We start from the raw sequence: 27,251 nt of genomic DNA on the forward strand, positions 1-27,251 counted from the left end.
TTTTTAATGAATACATTAAGCATAACCTTAAACTAAGAGATAACTTCTTCCTTAGTACCTCTCAAGACAGTATTAATTATTCTAGAGATAGCTACTTTTATCTACCAGGAAAGTATAGTTAACCAGGATATATGCACCAAGAAGTCATTAAAGTAATTTTTAAATCTACCTAAAAAATATGGAGAGAATATACTAAGTATACAAAGTTCAGTGAAATCTTAAGTTTTTTGTTTTTTTTTTTTAAGATTTTATTTATTCGAGAGAGAGAGAACACAACCAGGGGGAGTGGCAGAGAGAGAGGGAGAAGCAGGCTTCTCACTAAGTAGGGAGTCCAATGTGGGGCTTGGTCCCTAGACTCAGAGATCATAACCTGAGCCAAAGCAGATGCTTAACCAACTGAGCCACTCAGGTGCCCCTTGAGTTCTTTTCTACAACGTTATCCTGAGAACTGCTAAAATACCACCCCCCCTTTTTTTTTTAAAGATTTTATTTATGTATTCAAGAGAGACACAGAGAGAGAGAGGCAGAGACACAGGCAAAGGGAGAAGCAGACCCCATGCAGGGAGCCTGATGTGGAACTCCATCCCAGGACCTGGGGATCACACCCTGGGCTGAAGGCAGGCGCTAAACCGCTGAGCCACCCAAGGACCCCCTAAAATACCCCAATTTAGTGACTTTGTTGGATTTTCTTTTTTTTACTTATACAGAGTTTGAACATGGGTAAATTGGCCAATTAATAACATGACTTGTACTCGTAGCTATAATCAGAACCAACAAGGTCCAACAAGGCTTTCTCTCTAATAAGAGAGTAATACTAATCCTGTTTAGCTTAAGTCATTCACTGTGTATAGATTGGTTAAGTTTGTCTGATTCAGTGTTTTCAGAAATGATTCCTTGCTGAAAGCTTGGGTTTTTGTTTTTGTTTTTTTTAAGAAACAAAAAATTTGGTACTATATGAAGAAAATCTAAATTTCCATTTCATTTATGGGCCCTTGTTTTATTCTTCAGTCTGAGATGATATTTTTTCTGAGTTAACTTTTTAGGTTCCTCGTGTACCAATGCACACACTTGCCATGGTTGTACCTCCCCAGGAACCTGACAGAACATCACAGGAGAGCTCTCCTGCCCTTTTAGGGGTACAAAAAGGTTAGTTATTGAATTATTTTCTTTAAAATGGGTATTCTATATAATTAATGAATTCATAAAAGTACTTAATGGTATACAGTTATTGTGTATCTAGGATTAATTGAGGTAGGTATTTCTGACAAATGCTAATAGTCTTACAGACTATTTATAAAAGAAAGGAGATAAATACCAGGAAAAATTACTTGACTTTTAATTTTCTTGTTAACATACTCCTAGGTGTAGTTTTCATCTGGCACAGATAAAAATACTTAAAAAGCATATTAAGTGTGGATTATATTATAGCAGCAAAAAATTATCAGATACTCATTTTCCACTTGACAGTTCTCTCATTAAACAGTAGTACAATATGAGGAATGAAAATGTATACTGTCTAGTTAAATCTCAGTAGCATTGATGCAACTCATGGCGTTAGAAATTTAAGAATTATATTTAGTTTCTTTCATATAATGCTGAATATGATGGCCTAACATCTGTCATTATGTGAACCTGGACAAATAACTGTCAAAAAGTATATAAATAATACCCAAGTGAATATTAAGAAGAAGCTTGAAACTTAAACCTCAAGTTTATAAGCTTCAATATTTTCCTACTTCTTCACTTGTAAATATAAAGTACCTTCATTTGATAATCATGTATAGTTGTCCTGTCTGAGTTCTGGGATATAAAATAGGTAATATGTATGGTATCAAAAACCAAATAAAAACAAATTTATGAGCATATTTCATTCAGTATATTAAAAACCAAGCTCTAGATGTTTGAAATCACAATGAGGTATGTATGTATACTAATAGTATCTCTAATATTTTGATTTAAGAAAAGTTGATTATTCTTGACTATTATAACAGCAAGCAGAAGTTTCTTTTTAATTATGTTAATTTGAGTAATTTAGAGTATTGAGGGGCTTGACTAAGGGCTACTTCATTTCTAAGCTATTAATTTCACCGATAAAATCTATATAATCTCTCTGACATAAGCTAATGATTGAGTTTTCCATTGGACACCTAGCTATTCAAATTCTTCAGAAAATAAAGACTGCTGTTTTGAATTTTAACAAGTCAAAAGCAAATTAACCATGTACTTGTTAAGGAATCTAACCATCCTAACTGTCTTTACTATTTGTAAAATATTTAAACCTAATGTCTCTGGTTTTGTTGGTTTTTTGTTTGGCTATACGTTATAGAGAGCTGTAGTAACTTTGGCTAGGGAAATTCAGTACTAAATAAGACAAATATATTAATAACAGAGCCACAAAATAATCAAGAAATAAGCGAGGAAGGACATGGAGTGTGTGCAGAGAAGAAGTAAAATGTTTTGAATTTAGGTTTAATAGACCTAAGTTTATTAAATCTAACAAATGTTTAGGTAGGGTTTCTTTAAGTTGATGCTTAAGTGAATAATCATATTTTTTTCTGAAATACCTTCTTATGCTGGATATCTACTTGTTTTCTTCACTTTGATGTTTTATTACTTACCAAATAGCATAAAAATGAACTAATCTTTTAAGGAATCTTTCATTTTACTAAATTATAAGAGAAGGAAAAAATGAACACTTGTATTTCACTCTTGGATACTTGCTATTGCCAGATGCCACATGATATTGCCAACCTAATATTTCTTAATGTAGGATCAAAGTGTGGTGATGCACTGTATTAAAATGTAATTTAAAAAAATAAAAATAAAAAATGTTATTTTAGTATAAATCATGTGCATCATAGAATATTATATCATTATGAATTAGGAAAAATTAGCTGATGATATATGTACACCCTGAATTACCCAAGTAGATAGGAAAATGTATCTTAAATTATAAAAGCTATAATATTTCTTTTTCCTCCTTAAACTAGATTTTTCTCCTTAAAACTTCTTATTTTTGTCTCTAAAAAAGTTTCTTTGTATGATGAAATCTCTGTTTACCCTGTTGTTTTTGTTTCTTCTAAATCTGTAGATTATATCTGTGTTGCAGATGCGATTAGGGATGGAGTTCTTATTCTCTAGGACTCTTCCTTTCTTAGCAATCATCTTTTAAGTTAGAATATTTTACTTCTGCTTGACATCTTTTTATTATTTGTATCTGTATCCTTTTAAAATATATTCATGCCCATAAAACTTACCTAGGTATTCGGGTGCATGGGTGGCTCAGTGGTTGAGCGTCTGACTGTGGCTTGGGTAATGGTCCTGGGGTCCTGGGTTTGAGTCCCGCATCAGGTTCCCCAGAGGGAACCTACTTCTCCCTCTGCCTATGTCTCTGCCTCTCTCTGTGTGTCACTCATGAATAAATAAATAAAACCTAAAAAAAAAAAAAAAAAACTTACCTAGGTATTTTATATATATACTACCCTGATATTCTTTCCTTTCATCATCTATGTGCACCATTTGTTCCATCCATTTTGATCCATGTTCTCCTGATATAGGCCGCTAATCTCACTTGTCCTCTGTTGGTTTTCAAAGGATTCGACATTCTAGGTGATATCTGTCAGAGGCCACAGGATCACCTCTATAGACAAAAGGTGAAACCAGGTGATAGTGATATGCTCAGTTTTCTAGCATTGTTTAGCTTTAACTATAGTTTGAACGTTTATTGGGAAAGGATAAGTAATATCAACTTTAATGCCTTTCCAAATCAATTTTGTAAATTTGTCCATTAAAGCCACTGTTATATCTAATTTGTTGTAACTGGTTCTACAGAGATTATAAAAGTTAGGACTCATGATTATCCTCTCCAGGTTGTGCAACTTAGAATTAATCCACTGGAAAACATTAAAATGATGTCAGGATAAACACAACACATCTTGTGTGTGTACCTCAAGGGCTCTTGAGGAGTAATTTCTTTTCTCTGGAATACTACAGCTCTTTATTGGATCTTCCTTCTGAGTCTGGTCAAGCCTGCCCCTTCCCTTCCCTTTGGACTTCAAGTGTAGAAAGTTGAATTAATCTTACTTCCCCTAGAGACAATCATTCTATTGTGTTTGATGTGAATTCTTTTGTTCTTATAAGTTCTTATAAAATGTTTACTGCTTTGTGTGTATTTTTAATTTACATGAATGGTATTGTGCTATAGATCATGTTTTGTTTTTTTACTTTTTTCACTCAACACTGTTTTACAGATCTATCCATGTGTCTACCTCTAGATTGTTTCTGCTGGTAGCATAGTGCTTCATCCTGTATATCTTCCATTTTTTACTTGTTTTTTTCCAATGATGGTTATCCAAATTGTTTCTCATTTCCTACCACCACAGACAATGCTGTGATGAAAATCCTGGTACAGTCCTCTTAAGGATCTGTGTGAGAATCTCTTTGATCTAAAATCAGGTTCAGAATTACTTGTCCTACAGGGTGCCTAGGTGACTCAGTCAGTTAAGCATCCAACTCTTTGATTCCAGCTCAGGTCATGATCTCAGCGTTGTGAGATTGCGCCTCATGGCCAGGGTCTCTGTGCTCAGTGGGGAGTCTGCTTGAGAGGTTTCCCTCTACTTCTCCCTTTGTCGTCCACCCTCCCCCTGGCATATGCGCTCTCTAAAATAAAAAATAAATAAATCTTTAAAAAGAAGAAGATTTACCTGTCATAGGAATGCATAATATTTATCTGACAAAGTGTCACAAATTGCTTACTAGGATGGCTATAGCAGTTTATATTCCCACTGCAATGCATTAGAGTTCCCATGTTATCCATATTATACACCCTCTGTTCCATTTCCAAGCCTGCCAACACTTGGCTTTATCCTTGTATTGGGTTTTGTACATCTCCCCTTTTAGACTGTAAGCTCCTCAAGGGCAGGGTTTATATCGCTTGTCTTTGTATGGTCCACTATGCCTTGTTTGTACTAGTTGTTCAAATATTTGTCAAATAAATTAATGAGTGCCAGGCTAAGAATTCAAATTATTCTGAAGACAAAGAAAATTATTAAGAATTTTTTTAAGAAGAGAGACATTGCAATTAAAGAGGATGTTTAAAAAATTAATGAAGAAGTAGTATCCTAGAATGGTTGGGAAAAGATTGAAAACAAATTTGAATATAAACCAAGAATCAAATTAATATGCTACTTTCTATCCCAGAATTGTTTATTGGTGTAGGCAACATGAAAAGTTCTCATTTTTCTATCAAATCAGTAAAATTATATAGGGATTGTGTACAGTGAATGAAATTGAGAGTTCCTCTGAAAATTTTACTGCTAATATTCTCTAGTTTAGCAGATTTCTATTATGTAATCATTTTTCTGTGAATTTACATATGTCCAAATGTAATGTCTTTTAACCTAGAAGATTTACAGTAAAAGGCAGAAGGTTCAGTTAATCCTTTGGCGTGTTAACACAAATGCTCTGTCTTTGAATGCTCTTGGTTATCCTTCCTGTGTTAAAGATGTATAGCATGCCTGTACTTTGGGAAATTTTAAGACAGAAATTTAGGCATAAAGGAAAAATGAGTCATTTCTAGGCCAGTGGTTTTCATTTTTGATTGTGACCATAGTAAGAAATATTTTATATTGAAACTCAGAACACAGTAGACATCTATTTATCCAAATACAAATTCCATTAGATAATATATATGCTACTACACTTGTCCTGTGTTATTTTCAACTGTACTTCATCAACCTTTTTTTTCCACTTAAGACCCAGTTCAGAGTGTTGTTTAAAAATCATTCTAGTAAGATGCTGTTTGGTGATGTAAGAAAGCAAGGAGATTGTGGAACAATTTTTAAATTTCCTTAGACAAAAATAAGTGAGGAAATGTGAAACCAAATCTATATCTATCCATATGTTGTATATTTTTCCCTTTGGCCATTATTTTTTTTATTGCACAGTATACTAATTAGACATAAAAATGTCTAATGATGGAATTAAACTGGTTTTAATAGTAAATTCAATTTTTGACAAGTATATGTCCACCTCATTCCCTCACTGTGCATAAAATAAAGGCTATATTCTAAGCTGTCTCTACGTCATGGTTTCCTATGACAGACTTTTTAATTTTATTTAATGGAGGAAAAGGGAAAGCTGAGGAAGTAGAATAAACACTAGACCAAAGAGTAAGGCCTTACCTATATTCATAAATAGTACTTTAAAATGTCTCTCCATGCTACTAGTATAGATTTATTTGTATCTAACAATGGGAGATGTTTAAAAAAGCTGGAACTCTTATATTCTGGCATCTTATACTACTGCCTTCCCTTCTAAACACTGAAGGTGTTGCTTTAGCTTCTAGGAATAATTAGGTGACAAAAATTATTTCTTTTTACCAAATTGTTTTTTTTTCTTGATTTATAGCTTATATTAGTGCTTTAATGTGTAGCTGTACAATCCCACTAACTCCATGATTATAGATACTCACCCATTGGCTCTTTTGGGAAGAACCTCTTTTTGTCCATTATTTTCACCATCCTGTTCTTCCTGCTACACATGTCCTGGCCTTAAAGTCTTTATATTAAGTGGAATAAGTTCCTTTAGTAATCTTGTGCTCTAAGCATAGTGTATTTTATTTGTTAACAAGATAGGGCTTATTCCTATCAGTTACTGTCCTCAAAATTCCAATCTTATTTTGGGTCATACTATTCATAAGATTTTAGATCTGATAAGTCCAGGGTGGTCATATAATTATCAGTCAGATTGGTATTGACCTCTTACCTAGTTTTCCTTAATCTCAAATACAAATTAAATAGTAAGTATACTAGCATGTATTAAAATCAATGAACATTTAAAGGAACATTCAGTCTTTGTAGAGGCTGAATTGTCATTGAATTTATTGATTGAAAATTTCTTTGTTGGACTAGCAAAAGAATCTACATTAATCTGCTATTTGTGGCAGCAGATCTCCCTTTTTTTACCTGTTGATTGTTATTAGGTACTTGGAACAAATAAATCATGGATTCCTGGATTCCTGTAAGATCTTCTAGAAGTAGTTATTAAATTATCCCACAGGGGTTCCTGGGTGGCTCAGTTGGTTGAGCGTCTGCCTTCAGCTCAGGTTATGATCCTGGAGTCCTAGAATGGAGGCTGCACTGAGCTCCCTGCTCATTGGGAAGTCTGCTCCTCTCCCTCCCTCTACCCTCCCCCATTAGTGTTCTCTCTCCCTCAAATACAAAAATAAAACCTTTTAAAAAATTATCTCACAAATACAACAGCTTCTGTTCTGAAAGAATAATCCGTCCCTTTGCTCAGATATAAATATGAAACTAAATGTGGGCAATACATTTTGCTTTTGAAGAATAATTAAGTCTCTTAAAGTGATTGCAATAGTTTTGGAACTGTGGCATCCTAACCCTTTTAAAGTCAATATCTAGGAGGAAAACTGTTGGACTTTTTCATTAATATATTGCAGATACCTGAGGTACCTGCAGTTTTGACACCTCCTATTCTAGCAAAAACCAAAAACAAAGAACCCATTGAATCTCTGTTTTTCTCTAGTGTTTCATTACCCTTTTGTAATTTAGAGTATTTTAACATCAAATGGAGGATGACATTTTTCCTTTGGACTTTAGAATCATGTTGAATGCATTGGATGATCCTATTTTTTAAAATCTTATGTTACCTATGTTATTCATATATGTTGACTACAATTCAGAAAACAACTTTTTTACTCAGATCTTTTTTAAAAGTAGCTTTACTGTTGTTTAATTTACATACCATACTGTTCCTGCATTTTAAGTGTACAATGCAGTGAGTTTTAGTAAATTTACAGCATTATGTAGCCGTCACTACCATCTAGTTTTAAACAGTTCTATCACTCTGAAAAGATCTCTCATGCTGGTTTGTAATCAGTCTTCATTCTCAATACCATAACCCTTGGCAACTACTACTTTCCTCTCTCTATATATAGATTTTATATAAATGTTGTTACACAATATGTGATCATTTGTGTCTGGCTTCTTTGACTAGCGTAATGTTTTCAAGGTTCATCCAACCTGTAGAACCTATCAGTTGTTTTCATTGTTGAATAACCCCAGTTCTTCCTGAACAGGAAGAGTAAGCCTTGTATATTTCCTCCATTTTATGTCCAGATGTTAGGATTGTTAATATTGATAATCATTTTGTCATGAGGGGAGTAACTTAAGTGCGATCCAGAATCTTAAAATAACATACATTTACTTCATTTTTAACATACACTGGCAATATGAGAAATTCTGTATGAGAAGTGATTTTCTCCTCAGTAACACTCATTGTTTTTCTACGTGAAGACTTTATTTAAACTCAGAATAATTGTCCTTTGTGATTTAAGTTTAATGTAGTTTTCAGGTAAAGAAATGTTAAAGACTTATTTAATGGAAAATTTTAGAGGAAATAAACAATTTTACATTGTATTTTAATACAATAAGACAAAGGTTTGGCCGCTTGAAAAATACTTTTCGCTATGTTGATTTATAAGTTAGAGTTTCCTGTAGTAACCTTTATTTGCACAGTTAATATTGTAAGGAAAAAATTGGAATATCTCTAATGACATCCTCAACACATTTTAATTCTGTTTTAGATTTGATATTCTTTAAAAGTCCAATCTAATAAGCAGAATTTTGAGATTCTTTTTCCTCTCTGATTTCCTTTCTCCCTGCCCCACCTTAGTTTCCAAAATCCTCCTATCCTAAAAATTCAATTTTTAATTGAAAAATTCACATTTTTTTAATCAGCAACATCCCAGTGTGTGCTGTGTTGAAATAGATGAGTACAGTCTTTAATCTGACTCCCATTGGTATGAATCTCTGAACATTCATTTTATAGCATTAGTTATAAGGGTCTGGGGAGGGAGGTCCGTGTGTGTGGGAGGGGGAGCTGATTTTTTTTTTTTTTTTTTAGCATGGCACTTTTTCAAACATTTTTCATGTGCTTAGGTACATCCAAGCAGAAGTCCAGTTCCCTGCAGGTAGCAGATCAGGACGTACTGCCACCTTTTCACCCATACCAGCCTTTGGAGTGCATAGTAGAGGAGACTGAAGGCAAGCTGAATGAACTGGGACAAAGAATTAGTGCTATTGAAAAAGCACAGCTTAAGTCACTGGAGTTAATTCAAGGTGAACCTCTGAACAAAGATAAGATAGAAGAACTTAAAAAGAACAGAGAAGAACAAGTTCAGAAGAAGAAGAAAATACTGAAAGAACTACAGAAAGTGGAAAGGCAGTTGCAGATGAAAACACAGCAGCAATTTACCAAAGAATACTTGGAAACCAAAGGTCAGAAAGACACAGTATCTCTACACCAGCAGTGCTCTCATAGAGGAGTCTTCCCAGAAGGGGAAGGAGATGGTAGTCTCCCAGAGGATCATTTATCAGAGTTACCTCAGGTTGACACAATCTTATTTAAAGATAATGATGTTGATGATGAGCAGCAGTCTCCACCATCGGCAGAACAAATTGATTTTGTCCCAGTCCAGCCTTTATCATCTCCACAGTGTAACTTTTCCAGTGACTTAGGTTCTAATGGGACAAATTCTCTTGAACTTCAGAAAGTATCAGGTAATCATCAGATTATAGGACAGCCTCAGATTGCTATTACTGGACATGATCAGGGGCTGTTAGTTCAAGAACCAGACGGACTTATGGTTGCAACTCCAGCCCAGACGCTTACCGACACTCTTGATGACCTGATAGCAGGTGGGTTAAGAAATATATCTGTAATAATTTCTCTTTAATCTGTGTGCTCAACTTCTTTACACGGCCCTCCAAAAACACCAGCGTGGTACTTTTCCATTTAAGAACATCTTTGTGAAATTACCTATTCCTTGAGATATTTTGGAAGTGAATTTAACTAAGCTAGACAGCACTAACACACAAAATCTTGTTTTCCTCTCTTCTTTTTTGTGATTTGCAAAGGTAAAAAATAAAGTGGCCGTGATCTTTTATTTTAGAACTTTGGTATCAAAACCACCCTGTGCAGTACCTGGGTTGCTCAGTTGGTAGAGCATACAGTTGTTGCTCTCCAGGTCATGAGTTTGAACCCCACATTGGGTGTGGAGATTATTTTAAAAACCTAATTGAAAAAAACAAAACATCACCCTGTGTTCTATTTCGGGTAGGAGATCTCAAAGTAGACTTTCTTTTTAGGCTTTAGAGATACTCGTATAAGATTATACATTAAATTTTCCTGCTAGTGATTTTCATGTCTAGAAATCATAATTCTAAATTACGTTCTCTTTATTTCTGATTTTATTAGATCAATTCAAATATCTCTAATTAAGAGGGATGTTCAGGGAAAACTATAAGCATTCCATGTTCTTGTATGTGTGGTTAGAAGATTCAAATTAAATTGAAGTTATCATCAACTGGATGATGATTTAGAGATTGGGATTTTTATATTAATTATCTTGGTGAAAGCACCAGACAGACACAACAGACATACACACAAGAAAAGAACAAAAGAAAGGCCTGATAACCTTGAAGTATATGTTTCTGTTTTATTGTTGTGTGGAAAATTACAACTAGATATGAAATGAGGTGCACAAGTTTACTTTCCCTTTCATTGTCCTTGCAGCAGTGGGAAAACAGTGCAATTAATCATTTACCTTCCTAAAGATGGCTGGTGAATGTATCACCTCCATGAGAGCCCAGTTCAGAAATGCAGCCAGAATGGCTGTTGACAGTGGATGAAGACCAAGAACTAAGATGTAGCTGGAGTGATATTCAAAGGCAGGCCAGTCCTCTGTCTCTTGATTGCAACATTTTTTTCCTTACTGTTGTCTGTTTCCTCTTGTCATATTCTCTTCCCCTCTTCCCATCCCAATTATGCTATCCCAGTTTCCTTCTTTTGTGAGCTTTTAGCCTTCCTAATCTTTACTGAATCTTTAAAAATGTGGAATAAGCTTACTTAAACCAGGAATTTTATTGGGCATTTGTATGACTTGCAATGTTTCTAGAATTGTGATACTGCCTATGAGCCTCCTTTAATGTATCACTGTATGGAGGAGGAATACTTAAGGAATTAGATTCTTTATTCTTTAATTTGGATTTTTATATCTTCAGCCCACAGCCACTTAACTCAAATTAACTTTGTGTTGTTGGTATTGAGAGTTATTATAAATTATGAATGAACTCTTAGAGCTCATTTATATTTCTAATATCTAATCTGGGTAGAAGTAGATATATGAGCGTCAGTACAATTATGAATAATAATAATGAAACATAATATAGGAATAACATTTTTAAGATTTATGATAACATAAGTAGTTTTTTTTTCATAAGTAGCTTTTTAATGTTCCTAATTGAGTACTCAGTTTGCAGTTATGAAACCCACATTACTTTTCAATCTAGTTTTGTTGTAACTTAGAACTTGTATTTTTTTTCTTTTTTAATGCAGAAATCGCTCTAAAAGGAACTTGTAGATGTTAACTTTATGGTAGTGTTTATGGATGGTTCTTGTAGGGGAGGCAAAATTTATTTCATCGAACTATTTGTTACATTGAGATGGTCTTTTATAAAGTTCAAAAAATTTGTTTAAAAACCTCTTTTAATTATATATAGTGAAACTAAGAAAATGTAATTTCTTTTTTTTTTTAAGATACTTTATTTATTTATTCATGAGAGACACAGAGAGAGAGGCAGAGACATAGGCAGAGGGAGAAGCAGGCTCCTCGCAGGGAGTCCGATGTGGGACTTGATCCTGGGACTCTGGGATCACACCCTGAGCCAAAGGCAGACACTCAACTGCTGAGCCACCCAGGCATCCCTGAAAATGTAATTTCTATTAGAGATTAATGTATAGCGGTAGTTGGCTTATCTTTTTGTACAATATTCCTTTATTAACAAGCTATAATTTATAAATCAGCCAATAACTAAAAAAATTATCTTCATATAAAAAATTTCCATTTTTGTGGTTATCTGTTTTAAAACACATAGCAATAATTAGATTTTCTTTGCTCAAGATGGTTAACTATCTCACTTAAAGTTAAAAAGTTATTTTATTAAGACCAAATTTCTCTTAATTTTCTTTTTCAAAGGTGAAAGAAATTAGACAAGGATGGATTAGGTGAATACCTAATTCTGTAATTTCATGATATATTAATATATCAATATGATTGTAGATTAGACCAAAGATGTATTAATTTTACCCAAATTTAGTTCTCATCCTTCATATTTAATAAAGGAGAGAATACTATACATCTTACACTTTCACTTTAGAGAATATTCATATATAATAGAATAAATTTCACTCTTTAAATATAGGAGTATTTTTTTTTATTGCTTATTTGTTAAAGTCATGACTTGATTAGCTTATGTAGTATTTTAGTATATAGGCTTTGTGTCATACTTGATATAGTCCCAGACAGAATGTATGTAAACTCTTGATTTGGAGCATGGTTCTTCAGTTCCTTTCTGTGAAGTGAAAGTAAGTTTTGGACTTTTAGAAAGTATCATAATAACAAGTGATTCTCAGTTCAAATGTCTAGAACTAAGGTTGGAAATCTAAAAATATACAAAATAGCTCTTACCTTAAGAGCAGTTCCAGAAACCTCTAGTAAAAAAATTTTATTATTAATATAAAAAGATTGATTAAAAATCAACTCAGTATCAATTTATTCACATTTATTGAGTACTTAACATGTACTAAGTTCTGTGCTTAATGCTTTATGAATGTTATCTCATGGGCTATTTATAATAATCTTATAAAATAGGTCCTTTTCCCAGTCTTTTTCTGTTGAAAAACTGAGGCCTATACAAATTGTTGCTAGTAAGTGTCAAGACTCAAACTTGGTTCAGCCATGGGTTGTTTTTTTGTTTGTTTGTTTTGTTTTGTTTTTCAGTTCGGCCATGTTTAAGAACCTAAGGTATAGTGTAATATGTATGCATCTAATTCATGTTTAAGTTCTGAATTTATTTTAAAGATATTTGTTATTACCTTAGACTGCTAAACAATATTAACAATTTCCCTTATTGTTTTTATATTAAGATTTGATATATGTATAAGGTTTAATATAATTTTGTAGCTAGCACATTGTTACTGTTGTTGGCACCTTAATAGGTTCTCTTAAAACAAATTCTAATTCCAAAGTATCTTGCTTTAAGTAATCCTGTAGTAGCTTAGCAATAAAAAGGTAAATAGGAAACCCTCTTATTTTTGAGGGAATTTGCAATAAAATATCTTCAAATAATTTTTTCTAATAAATGTTAATATTTTATTTATTTAATAAAGTTACTATATACAAAACAGATTATGGTGATTTAATTTACTAGAATCTCACAGCATAGTTTATGTACATCTAGTATCTGAGATTTTTATATAAGGTTTATTATTATCTTCTGTATTGCCTACAAAGCCATCTTAAATTTCATAAAGAATTAAGTAGAATATTGCACTTAATTCTTTTATTACCCAATTTTAGGATAGTGCATAAATTTAATTTGAATTACATAGGGCCCTTTGTGGTAGAGATCTGTCATTGTCATTTTCAGAGACATTTCATTCAAAGGTAGAAAACGTTTTAGGACTTTAAAAAAATGTAATAGTGTTGGTACAATTTTATATTAATAAAACCTTTATTCCACATGTATCTTTTAAATCATGCTATTTTCTAGTCTTATCTTTATTTTTGTATGTATTTGATCCTATTAAAGTCACTTTTGTGGAATGCTTCTGATTGTCATTATTGCGAGGAGGAAAAATGTTTCTAGGGTAATGTACGAAAATGTACAATAGTTGATGTAACACCACATTTTTGGTCATAGAGCTGTTAAATGCACAGAAGTATTTTTGAAAAGCCATGTCTGTAAAGAAGTCTTTTATAGTATCACATCTGGCATAGTACTCTAATCAACTATTTAAAATTTTTAAAATATCTGTTTTTCATAACAAAAAGATAACATGGATAAACAACATTAATAATGATAAAAGTAGTTCCTAGTGAGGTATTTGTTAATAATTACTAGACCATTGTTAAAATCTTACTATTCCAGAGGAGCTACATATTGGTCTTTAGCATCTCATTTTCTAGAGCTGTTTTCCAAACATACCAGCTATTTTGAGGAGGTATAACAAAATACTATCTGCTTTTAATTCAGTGAATGACAAAGATTTTTAAAGCTTTTTTTCCATTTTGTGCAGGTTCTTATAGGTGAAACAAATATATAAAATAACAATTCTTATTTGTAACCATGATAGAAGCTACAGAAATTCATATAGACAAAATGATTTTATATATATCAGTGGGGACGAGGATGGTGCAGCTCATATAGAAACATATCTGAACATCTTAAAATTTGTGAGATTATATAAAGAAGTAGTATACTAAACTTAGTCATTTACACTTGTGAACAGTATCCTTGATTGGGTTCCAGTCATATAAAAATTCTAGAGACTAAGCATTCTGTAACACTTGAAATGCTTACATTTTCCTTTGAGACCTATGTGTTTTTTTATTTACTTTTAGTCCAGATGAGAGGTTATTGTCATCACTGAAGCTTTGTCTTTTTTTATATTATTAATGATTATGGATTTTTTCTGAGTTTTTTCTTGAGTGAGTAGTAATGTTTGTATTTTTCAATACAGTGAGCAATAGTACTGAAAATCCTATAAAATATCTGATAATTATGCTTAATGAGCACTTAACATGTTCCAAACACTGTGTTTTAAATGCTTTTTATACCTTACCTAGTAGTCAACTCATAAGATTCCTCTGAGACAGGTCCTGTTTCTCCTTCTGTGGGGCAAACTCTGTCTCTTATGAAACATAAGAAAAACGCAGAGACACAAAGATATAATGTCTTTTAATTCAGTTTTCAGACAGCAGTTTCAAACACCCTAAAGAAAGTTCCAGTGTTCATTTTAAAAATTGATTTATTTTCAGAGATTGACTCATTTTAGCAAATTTTCAAAATAAATATTATTGAATTATAAAAACACTCTTTGCTATTTATATGAGAAATATTTTTTTAACTTATTTTCCACCCCTCCTCTTTTGTGCATTGTCCTCAGGATATTTTTGTCTAATTACTTTTTATAAACTAAGATATAAAATTTACTTCTTTATTGGAAAATATTTTTTCCCTATTGACAACATAAAGGGCTATTATTTGTTGTGTATTAGGCACTATGCTAATAAGTACTTCACCTGCATTATCTTAAATGGTGTTTCCAACAACCTCTCAAGGCAGGTACTATTATTATCATTCCTATTTTACATATGAGGAAAATTGAGGCCCTACAAGGTTAAATTACTTGCCTGAGATCAGAAAGTGGTGGAATTGGGATTCAAACATAGGTCAGATTCCAAAGCTTGTGATTTAAGTACTGTTATATTTTTGCTATAAAATTTTGTTTTCTGTGTTTTTCTATATATAAGTGACTTTACTCTTTTAAGTAGAATTCAGCAATATGAATATTGTTTTTCAGCTGTGAGTAGCAGAGTGCCCACTGGTTCAAACAGTTCCTCTCAGACCACAGAATGTCTTACACCTGAACCCTGTTCTCAGTCTCCAAGCAATGTGGCTTCCCAGTCTATGCCCCCGGTCTATCCTTCAGTTGACATTGATGCACATGTGAGTAAATTGCTTGCTTGCTTTATTTATTTATTTAAAAGATTTTGCTTATTTAATTTAGAAAGAGTGCACAAGTGAGGGGGTGGGGCAGAGAGAGAATCTCAAGCTGACTCCACGCTTAGCATGGAGCCAGACACAGGGCTTAACTTCACAACCCTGAGATCATGACCTAAGCAGAAATCACTAGACACTTAACTGACTCAGCCACCCAGGGGCCCCTAGACTGCTTTATTTTGCATATTCTGATTTTCTTTGTTTGGAAAAGAAAATTATCATTGTATGTTCATTGCAGAAATAATTATTATTTGCTCTTAAATTGATAACCATGTTGTAAACAAAAACTAACTTTTTTTTCATCTCTAGACTGAGAGCAATCACGACACAGCATTAACATTAGCTTGTGCGGGTGGTCATGAAGAACTTGTGTCTGTACTCATTGCACGAGATGCTAAAATTGAGCACAGAGATAAAAAAGGTAAATGTCAGAAGTAAAGCTCGAGAGTTAGTTCCATCAGAAAATAAGTTTAAAAAAATTTTTTTTAGAAAACAATTATATTTTTGATTATCAATAAATAGATGGATAAGCATATTTCAATTAGGAATATCTACTGGAGTACAACAAGTTATGGTTGCTTTTCTCCTTAATCCAAAAGTAGAACACACAGAGGTATAAAGGCTCATTATGAGTATAAACTTTAGTAGTTTTGTTTGACTTAGCATTTCCTTTTTATCGGGGGTTTTGGGGTTTTTGTCACTAACAAATTAGGGACTAGAGCAGTTTTATGTTAAATGGTTTTAAGTATCTGCCCTAAAGATTTCCTATTGAAATAGTAGAGAATTGAAAACAATAGCTCAAAAAAATAAAATAAAATAAAATAAAATAAAATAAAATAAAATAAAATAAAACAATAGCTCAATAATTTAAAAAATTTGAGACTTTTATTTTCTGTTTTAGGTTTCACACCACTGATCCTGGCAGCAACAGCCGGGCATGTTGGAGTTGTTGAAATCCTTTTGGATAAAGGTGGAGATATAGAAGCACAATCTGAACGCACTAAGGATACTCCACTTTCATTAGCATGTTCTGGTGGACGTCAGGAGGTGTGTTAATGTTGATTTTCATTTTGTAAACATTATACCCGTATTTTAAATATGCATATGCTTAATAATTTAGCTACATAAATAAAACTTGCATGTGTTGATATGTTCCATATACTAAATTTAGTGGGAGTAGTGAATCATCTTGCCCTTCAGGCAAAAAATAATAATAATAATTCTGTTTATCCTTACATTTATTGGGGCTGAATGAGCCACAATCCTAACACATATGAACTGCAAATTCATCCACTCAACCATTGATAAGCAGAATGAGTAACATTTTGTTATTTCAATATAATTGGGAAATCAGAGCTCCAAATTCTGTGATATGAAATTGAATACATTTCTCTAGTGCTGATATTTGAATATTTAGGGCATAATTAAAATGTCAGATACTTAGTCAATGAAATTATAGATTCCATTTCTTTGTGCTTCCTTCATTAGAAGTTGAATCCTTCTCTGTTTTTATTTTACTTTGTAGGTAGTAGACTTGCTGCTGGCTCGAGGTGCAAATAAAGAACATAGGAATGTGTCTGATTATACACCACTGAGTCTAGCTGCATCTGGAGGATATGTTAACATCATTAAGATTCTGCTTAATGCTGGTGCAGAGATTAATTCAAGGTATCTATCTTCATTATATTACTCATGATTAGTATAAATTACTACCTTGGGATTAAGTGTCTTCCTCTAAATATTTGTACAGGTACCATTTTTATTTTTATTATTTTTTTTATTATATATTTTTTAATTTTTATTTATTTATGATAGTCACAGAGAGAGAGAGAGAGAGAGGCAGAGACATAGGCAGAGGGAGAAGCAGGCTCCATGCACCGGGAGCCTGACGTGGGATTCGATCCCGGGTCTCCAAGATCGCGCCCCAGGCCGAAGGCAGGCGGCAAACCGCTGCGCCACCCAGGGATCCCTATTTTTAATTAAGATAGTACTAAAATCAACTTTACTTTTAACTAAAAATTAAAAAAATTAAAGTTACTGCTAAAGTTACAAGACCACCAATTATTCCTATAATGTACTTAAAAGTAATCACACCTTATTTTAGCTAACATAGCTATTTTTAAAAAGGTCTAATTTCAGAAGGTGCTTCATTATATATAGCTGGAAATTTATAACTTCTAAATTGGGATTATGTTTTAAATTGTGAAATTTTCCCATTCCTAGTTAGTAGTCTACACAAATAAAATACATTCGTTGGTGTTAGAACCCTTTCTTTTTAAACTAAATCATTTTCATCTTTTATATTCTCTTTGCTTTTTAAAAAACAGTTAGCAACATATTATCTTAATTTTCTAAGCACATTTCTCCCCTTAGGACTGGGAGTAAACTAGGTATTTCTCCCCTGATGTTGGCTGCCATGAATGGACACGTTCCTGCAGTGAAACTGCTGCTTGATATGGGTTCAGACATTAATGCCCAAATAGAGACCAATCGGAACACAGCTCTCACCTTGGCCTGTTTCCAAGGCCGAGCAGAAGTTGTGAGTTTGCTTCTGGACCGAAAAGCCAATGTTGAACATAGAGCAAAGGTAAGCATTTTGTAACTTTTCAACTTCTTAGACTGTATTTCTATGTATTTCTATGTATGTATTTCTATGTATTTCTATGGTGTTGTGGGATACCTTGCTGGCTCAGTTGGTGAAGCATCCAGCTCTTAATCTTGGGGTCATGAGTTCAAACCCCACATCAGGGGTAGAATTTACTTAAAAATATATATTTATAAAAGGGCACCTGGCTGGCTCAATCAGTAGAGCGTGTGTCTCTTGATATCAGAGCTATGAGTGTGAGCCTCATGTTGGTTGTAGAGATTACTTAAAAATAAAATCTTAAAAAAAAAAAATAGCATGGCATTTCAACTCAAATTGAGTGTGCTATTTTAAATTGTTGTAGGTTAAAACTGACATCCCAAGGCAAGATCAGGAAATTGTGATGTTCAGTGGCCAATGACACACTATCATCATTCATGACTTATTAAGGACAATGAAGAAAGTAGAATCCATAGATTTTCCAGCCTCAGACTTGATTAGCTCTCTGTTAATCCTCCAGTTTGCAATCTTTGAATATATAATAAGATATTTTTATAATAAGATTATTTTGTAGAGTCCTCTTTTTTTTTTTTTTTTTTTAAAGTAAGCTCTGTGCCTGACTTGGGACTTGAGCTCACAACTCTGAGATCAAGAGTCACATGTTCTACTGACTAAGCCAGGTGTCCTGTAGAGTCCTTTAATGTAGATTTTTAAAGAACTTTCTCAATGAAGCATGTGGTTAGCATTGATAAAAATCTAATCAGAGGGGCACCTGGGTGGCTCAGTCAGTTAAGGGCCTGCCTTCAGCTCAGGTCATGATCCCAGGATCGTGGGATCGAGCCCCACATTTGGCTCTCTGCTCAGCAGGGAGCCTGCTTCTCCCTCTGCCTCTGCCCCTCTCCCTGCTTGTGCGCTCTTTCTCTCTCTTTCAAATAAATAAAATATTTTTTTAAAACCTGATCAGAAAATTACTGATTAGATCATAAAATTAAGGCAGCTAAAATCTAATTTGATCATAACAGATTCTGACAAATTCATGACTATTTGGCATTTAGAAAGGAGTTAGTATATCAGTGTTTTGAATTTCTGTGCTTAGAACTACTAGGAACTTACAACCCTAGAAAAACGTACCTTATGTAGAATTCTTTATAGTCATACAATAGTCAATCTGGTAGTCATTTCAAATTTTAAAGATTTGAATGAAATTTTCATATTTTCACCCTGCACTGCATTAGTTATATTTCTTCAAATTTAATGCAACCTTTACATTTTTTTTTTGTAATCTACAAAATTAGGAAGTATAATTTTCCTCAAAATTTTCATAGCACAAAGAAAAATGAAACTTTCCTGCTATCCAGTTTATTTTTTTCGTATTTCATGTATTCAAGTGTGGCCCACTTATCTATTAGGAGTCCTATAGAAATCCGTGTTACTTTGGAAGTGATACCAGTAGGAAATGTCTCTTGGCTAAAGTTTTGGGGACCAAAGAGCAAAGGACACAAATGCATAAAATTTATGAAGTGATATTTTAATCTATTATTCCCAAGTTTGAACAGGATTAAAAGAGTTTATCCTGAGTTATTTAGCAAACTACATTCTCAGGTAAATATTTTAAACAAAATTTTCCCATTGAACAATGTGCTTTACTTAATTTTCTTTTTATTCATTTTTCGTATCTATATTCATTGTGCAGAGAAGTTATTGTCTGGTGTGTAAATTTATAACAGTTTAGAAATTATAAAGTTGGGGATCCCTGGGTGGGTCAGCGGTTCAGTGCCTTCAGCCCAGGGTTTGATCCTGGGGTCCCGGGATCGAGTCCCACGTTGGGCTCCCTGCATGGAGCCTGCTTCTCCCTCTGCCTGTGTCTCTGCCTCTCTCTGTCTCTCATGAATGAATAAATAAAAATCTTTTTAAAAAATTATAAAATTGTTTTTTCATATGAGGTGATGTGTTAAAATAAATGAATTCATTGTAGCTTATCTAATTCAATCTAACACAGGACTCTTAGGTGGCTCAGTGGTTGAGCGTCTGCTTTCAGCTCAGGGTGTGATCCCGGGGTCTCAGGATGGAGTCCCACATCGGTCTCCCTGCATGGAGTCTGCTTCTCCCTCTGCCTGTGTCTCTGCCTCTCTCTCTGTCTCTCATGAATGAATAAAGTCAATTGTTTTCATCTGTTAAAAAAATTATATTAATTTGCTTGCATAAATTTTTGGTTTAAACAGACTGGCCTTACTCCTTTGATGGAAGCTGCTTCTGGAGGATATGCAGAGGTTGGAAGAGTTCTCCTTGATAAAGGAGCAGATGTCAATGCTCCCCCTGTGCCTTCCTCAAGAGATACTGCTTTAACAATAGCAGCCGACAAAGGTCACTACAAGTTTTGTGAGCTCCTGATTAATAGGTAGGTAAATTTTATATTTATATATAGAAGTTATTGGATCCTTTCCGCTTTTGAGCACGTTTACAGTTAATCAGATGGTTTTACTTTATTCACATTTTAAAGAACAGATTATTAAAAAAAATAAAGAACGTATTATTTGCATGCTATCTTATAGAAGATAAAAGACAAATAGAGGAAATAGAAAGCCAACACCTTCTTGTAGATAACAAACTATATTAACAATTTTTTATTTTATAGGGGAGCCCATATTGATGTTCGAAACAAGAAGGGAAACACACCACTTTGGTTGGCATCCAACGGTGGTCATTTTGATGTGGTGCAATTGCTAGTGCAAGCAGGTGCTGATGTAGATGCAGCAGATAACAGGAAAATCACACCTCTTATGTCAGCATTTCGCAAGGTAATTTGATGTTGAGGGAAAAAGGTAAAATGTAATCATTTTAAACTGATTCTAAGTTGAAACCATGTGAGAAAAACGAATTACTCTTGGAAAACAGCCTGAATTTCCATACATAAATCATTGCTTTCTTTCCATTCTTTTTGTGGCCAAATCTAAGAGCTATATGGTAGTTCACTTTAATCAACATCGTTGTTAAATCACTTGGTGTCTTGACTAGTTTTGTTATGTTATACATAACACATGAGATTTAAGTATGCAGATGATGTCTATCTAAGAAAGAACAAAAAGGAGAGGACTCTTTCATAAAAACTTACTAGATCTCCTATATATGTATTAAGGCTTGCTTGTCTGCTATATTTTTAAAAGCCTTTCCATTACAGTTATGATAAACTATAAACTACTTAATATGGCTGTACAAAGCCCTGCATGATATGGCTCATGCCTGTGTCCTCAAACAGTCGTTTATGCTATCCTTCCCCTTTGTTCACTATACTTCAGCTGCTGGTCTAGAATGCACTAAATCTGTATCTGCCAGAGGGAGTTTGTTCACTGGTTTTCTTTCCCTTGCTCTTTGCTTGCTCACTTCTGCTCATCCTTTAGCTCCCAGTTTAAATGTCATTTCTTAGAGAATCCTTCCCTTAATACCCATCTAAACAAGGTCCTCTTGTTCTTTTTTATAGTACCATATTATTTTTCTTACTCCAATTTGTAATTATATATTCAAACATGTATTTAATTTTTTAATGCCTATCTTCCTGGACTGGAAGATCCAGGAAGACCAGGCTTCATGACTATCTTTGTTTAGCTTGGTGCCTGACACATACTAGGTAGTCACTAAATAGTTATTGAATGAGAACAGTGTAAGTTTTGTATCTTACAAAAAGAACTTAAAATATATTTTAGACTTGGTTCTTTTTTTTTTAATTTTTCCTTTTTAATTGAGGTGTTCTTTACATATAGTGAAATATATAAACCTAAGATGCATAGTTTAATGAGTTTTGATAAATGCATATACCTGTGTAACCCACATCCCATAAATACATTAAAAAATGCTTTTATAATCCTGGGAAGTTCCATCATGTCCATTCTCAATTCCCTGGCCTGGAGGCAACAACTTTCCTGATTTTTGTCACCATCAGCCTAATTCTTGAAGATGTTTTAGAACTTGGTTGGAGGAAAACTGCAAGTTTGGTTGTGTTAAAATAGATGGTACTTAGAATAAATTAAGATCATTCACCTCTGATTGTAGCATTTAGAAAGCATTTTACCTAGATTCAAGGCATGAGACTCATATAAATGTGAGCATCTCCCTTGTTTAGTAAGATGGACCCACAATAATGCTTTGAAGTCTAGAACATCTCTCTTTTAGGACCAGTTTCCCTTTTATATAAAGGTTCATTTCACACCACTAATTTTTATTAATGGATTTATTCTAGGAAACATTTGTTTTCTATAAAAGTTTTTCTGTTTTCAGTGGGAAATACTAGATTAAATTTAGGAGAAATGTGTGAGCATGTTTTTGTTTTCATAATTTCAATTTTCAGTTTAGTAAACTATCCAGAAGTATTACCACACCTTTTACTCTTAAATTGTTAAACACATGGGTAAATTTTTAAGGAGTTCTTTTGTGCATTTTTTGTTGTACTTCTTACAGGGTCATGTAAAAGTTGTTCAATATTTGGTGAAGGAAGTGAATCAGTTCCCTTCTGATATAGAATGCATGAGATACATAGCAACAATTACAGATAAGGTAGGTTTAATACACTGTTGTCGTACATTTTTGTTCTTTATAGAATTGTATGCTGAAGTGTGTAATTAGCAACCTTCCTTTTGTCTTATGTGAGACGGATACCTAATCTATCTATGCTTTAGTTTCTCCATGGAGAATGGATATAATAATTTTGATAAATTATTTTGAGACTTCCTTCCTGTTATGGACTATCATCACAGTGAGTGCAACTAAGGGTTATTGCTAGACTATTGGCCTGAATAGAAGGTTTTCTAAGAACACAGACTTTTTAGGAAATAGTGCCCCACCCCTTCTTAAAGATTTTTTATTTATTAGAGAGAGAGAGAGAGAGGGCATAAGCACAAGTGGCGCTGGGGGGGCGGGCAGAAGAAGCAGACTCCCACTGAGCAGGGAACCCAACATGGGACTTGAACCCTGGGATCATGACCTGAGCTGAAGGCAGACATTTAACCGACTAAGCTACCCAGGTGCCCCAATAGTGCCTTTTTTTTTTGATGAAAGATTATACTTTAAAAAAAAGGAAGAATAATGTATAACTAGACTCAAAGGATGGCTTGTATTTGGCTTAGTGAGTTTTCATTTGTTTGGGCTTTAAGTCCTGGACTTCACTGTGTTCATCAGTTCATCAGTTTATTTGGCCTGTTGATGTTATGTGTTCCTATATTTATATAATTCCATTTTCTACTCTAGGAACTCTTGAAAAAATGTCACCAATGTGTTGAGACAATTGTGAAGGCTAAAGACCAGCAGGCTGCAGAAGCAAATAAGAATGCAAGTATTCTTTTGAAGGAACTTGATCTGGAAAAGGTGAGTAAGAAAAATAATTTTTCTTTTTAGAAATTGTTGAAAATTGGGGCAGCCGGCTGACTCAACTGGAAAACCATGTGACTCTTGATCTCAGGGTCATGAGTTTGAGCCCCACTTTGGTTGTAGTAGAGATTACTTACTTATAAATAACCAAACAAATTTTTTAAAAAATTGTTGAAAATTTGCTGAAATAAATTTACCATCCTTATGAACCAAAATATCTTTCAAAGGAAATGATTATCTAGTCACTACAACTTTTTGATTGTGACCTTTTATCCTTAAAAAATACGTATTCTTTTTTTAGAAGATTTTATTCATCCATTTGACATAGAGAGAGTGAGCGAGCAAGCACAAGCAAGTGGAGTGGCAGAAGGAGAGGCAGGTTCCCCACTGAGCAGGGAGCCCGATAGTGAGCTTGATCCCAGGGCTCTAGAACCATGACACAAGCAAAAGGCAGATACTTAACCAACTGAGCACCCAGTCTCCCTTAAAAAATATTTTTAACCATATAAGTGAAAGACTAGTTTTCAAGCAGGTTGCAGTTTGCCAAATGACATTATTACCTAAGTGGTTTTAACATTAGTTTGAGAGAAAATTTAGTAAAACATTGAAAATCTTTTGCTAACTATAAAATGTGTGCTATTAGTAGTTTATTAGATCCTCCCTTATAGAGTTAGTGTCTAATATCCTAAGATGTGTGGTATAATGGAAAAGGATAAAAAAACAAGATTGCTTTTCTGGGGGTCAGTCTGCTTACCTGGAAAATGAGGGTGTTGCTGTTCAATCCAGAAGTTGTATTAAAAGAACAAACACTATGATCAAGTAAGAGTTATCTTAAGAATGCAAGAGGTAGCTTAACATGAAGATATTTTGGGCAGCCCGGGTGGTTCAGTGGTTTAGTGCCGCCTTCAGCCTAGGGTGTGATCCTGGAGACCTGGGATCGAGTCCCACGTCCGGCTCCCTGCATGCAGCCTGCTTCTCCCTCTGCCTATCTCTCTGCCTCTCTCTCTCTCTCATGAATAAATAAATAAAATCTCTTAAAAAAATGAAGATATTTTGTTGGTGATTAAAGGAAGAAAAAATACATGATTATTTTGAGAGATACTAAAACCTTGAAACCAATTCTTAGTTTACCAAAAAAAAAAAAAAAATACAGGCTGTTTGGATAGCTCGGTCATTTAAGTGTCCAACTCTTCACTTTGGCTTAGGTCATGATCTCAGGGTTATGAGATCAAGCCCTGCATTTGGCTCCATGCTGGGCGTGGAGCCTACTTAAGATTCTCTTTCTCCTTCTCCCTCTGCCCTTCCCCACCTCCCCCAAACAAACAGACAACCCTCCAAAAAAATGTATAAGCTAAGAACAGAAGGAAAGGTCTCTTACAAATCATTGAAAAAACTGTAACTTGCCCAGAATAAAAACTGATCAGATGAATGGGCAATTCACAGAAAAAGAAATAAAGGGACACCTGGGTGGCTCAGTGGTTGAGCATCTGCCTTCAACTCAGGGTGTAATCCAGGGGTCCAGGATCGAGTCCCTCATCGGGCTCCTGGATGGAGCCTGCTTCTCTCTCTGCCTATGTCTCTGCCTCTCTCTCTGTGCCTCATGAATAAATAAATAAATAAATAAAATCTTTTAAAAAGAAAGAAAGAAAGAAAGATGTCAATTTTTACCAGATTGGCAAAACTTAAAATGTAAAGATTTGATAATAGCTACTGTTGGCAAGGATGGGGAAAGGTTATCACTCTAGTGAATGGTTTTTGATATATGGTATAAATTACTATAACTATTAATAGAAGTACTTTCACAAATAAATTTAAAGGGTGGATATCCTTACTCCCACCATTCCACTTATAGAAATTTAGCCTAAGGTAAATAGACAAATGTTCAAAAGATGTGAATATATAAGGGCATTCATTGCTGATAATAAGGGGAAAAGTAGAAACCTTAGGATTATAGGTAAAATCAGAAGGGGAAAAAAGTTATATTCATTTTAAAATAAAGCAAAATTCATAGTTAGATGACTATTAAGGTACCTTTCATGTCTATAATTTTGATTTTTGTGTAGCTACCTAGGCATATGGTCAGCAATTCCCTTGAGTAGCTAACCAGTTTGTTCAGAGTGAGGAAATTCAGTTTTTAGCTGAATATGCAATCTCTTCTCTCAATCCTTTCTCATTTACAGAGGGAATTGCAAACTTTTTCTATAAAATGCCAAATAGTAGGGGCAGCCCGGGTGGCCCAGCGGTTTAGCGCCGCCTTCAGCTCGGGGTGTGACCCTGGAGACCCCGGATCGAGTCCCACGTCTGGCTCCCTGCATGGAGCCTGTGTCTCTCTATGTCTGTCATGAATAAATAAATGAAATCTTAAAAAAAAAGATTTAAAAAAAAAATGCCAAATAGTAAATATTTTAGGCTTTGCAGGCCATATGATGTCTGTCATAAGCCCTCAGCTCTGTTGCTGTAGCACAAAAGCAGCCATAGGCAACAGCTAAATGAATGAGCATGGTTGTGTTCCAATAGAACTTTATTTATGAACACTGGAATTTGAATTCTGTGTAATTTTTAAGTGTCATGAAATACTCATTTTATTTTTTTCAATCATTTAAAATGTCAGAGTCTGTCTTGGCTTTCAGTCCATAAACACAGGCAGTAGACTGGATTTGGCATTCAGGCCATAGTTTGCCAACCTCTGATTTGGATTAAAAACATTTCAATGAATAATCAGTTTATGCCTCAAAATGGTAAATTATAATTTTGAGGAAAATGTTTTACTTAATTACCAAAGAAGAATGCATAATTTAATATGTTTCCTACGTGTTTCAAACTTTCATCATGAAGCTAGCATCTTATTACTATGTTCCCTTTTTGGGGAAAAATAAATGACATTTTCTAGTACTAACCATAGCAAAATCTAAAAGTGATCACAATTATATATGTGGCTTTAAAAATTTTATAAAGTAGGAAAATAATTTTTATAATAGTATCTGGTCAATATTTTTACAGTGAGATTTTTTAGTAGTTTATAAAGATCATGATAGCTGCACTTTAGTCAAACAGATACTACATAAATGTATTTTTATTTTCATAAATGTATTTTTTAACAGCATTACTAAGGTTTAATTCACACACACAGTTCACAGACTTAAAGTCTACATTTCAGGGGTGATTGGCTGGCTCAGTGGGTAGAGCATGTAACTCTTGATCTGAGGGTCATGAGTTCAAGCCCCATGTTGTTGGGTGTAGAGATTAGTTTAAAAAAAAAAAAAATATATATATATATATATATTTATATAAATTTTCAGAGTACCTGGGTGGCATAGTTAAGCATTGGACTTCAGTTGAGGTCGTGATCTTGGGATCCTGGTCCCAAGAGGGGCTCCCCGCTCACCAGGGAGTCTGTTTGTCTCTCTCCTTCTGCCTCTCCCCCTGCTTGTATTCTCCTGTCTTTTTCTCAAATAAATTCAATTTTAAAAATATATATTTTTTCAAACACACAAACAATCCAGTGGCTTTTAGTATATTCAGAATTGTGCATTCATCACCACAGTCAATTTTAGAATATTTTCACATTGCTAAAAAGAAACCCTACACCCTTTAAGTATCACCCCCTTCAATCCCTGTATGCTTGGTTAACCATTAAACTATTCTTTGGGGAACCCTGGGTG

The 27,251-nt window shown here is 33.9% G+C and overlaps 1 protein-coding gene across 7 annotated transcripts in view; it reads left to right on the plus strand.

Annotated features, from left to right (window-relative positions):
- Positions 1 to 27,251, plus strand: part of ANKHD1 (ankyrin repeat and KH domain containing 1) — a 118,807-nt gene that overhangs the window by 76,214 nt on the left and 15,342 nt on the right. For all 7 annotated transcript variants that reach the window (XM_072826125.1, XM_072826123.1, XM_072826127.1 and 4 more), the window contains 11 exons: positions 1,044 to 1,146; positions 8,961 to 9,719; positions 15,448 to 15,593; positions 15,957 to 16,068; positions 16,549 to 16,694; positions 17,173 to 17,315; positions 18,021 to 18,234; positions 20,454 to 20,629; positions 20,867 to 21,029; positions 22,684 to 22,779; positions 23,470 to 23,586. In XM_072826125.1, coding sequence (XP_072682226.1) covers positions 1,044 to 1,146; positions 8,961 to 9,719; positions 15,448 to 15,593; positions 15,957 to 16,068; positions 16,549 to 16,694; positions 17,173 to 17,315; positions 18,021 to 18,234; positions 20,454 to 20,629; positions 20,867 to 21,029; positions 22,684 to 22,779; positions 23,470 to 23,586 — 2,175 coding nt within the window. The remainder of the gene's footprint in view (positions 1 to 1,043; positions 1,147 to 8,960; positions 9,720 to 15,447; positions 15,594 to 15,956; positions 16,069 to 16,548; positions 16,695 to 17,172; positions 17,316 to 18,020; positions 18,235 to 20,453; positions 20,630 to 20,866; positions 21,030 to 22,683; positions 22,780 to 23,469; positions 23,587 to 27,251) is intronic.

This window comes from Canis lupus, chromosome 5, assembly GCF_048164855.1.
Source record: "Canis lupus baileyi chromosome 5, mCanLup2.hap1, whole genome shotgun sequence".
Taxonomy (NCBI): Eukaryota; Metazoa; Chordata; class Mammalia; order Carnivora; family Canidae; genus Canis; species Canis lupus.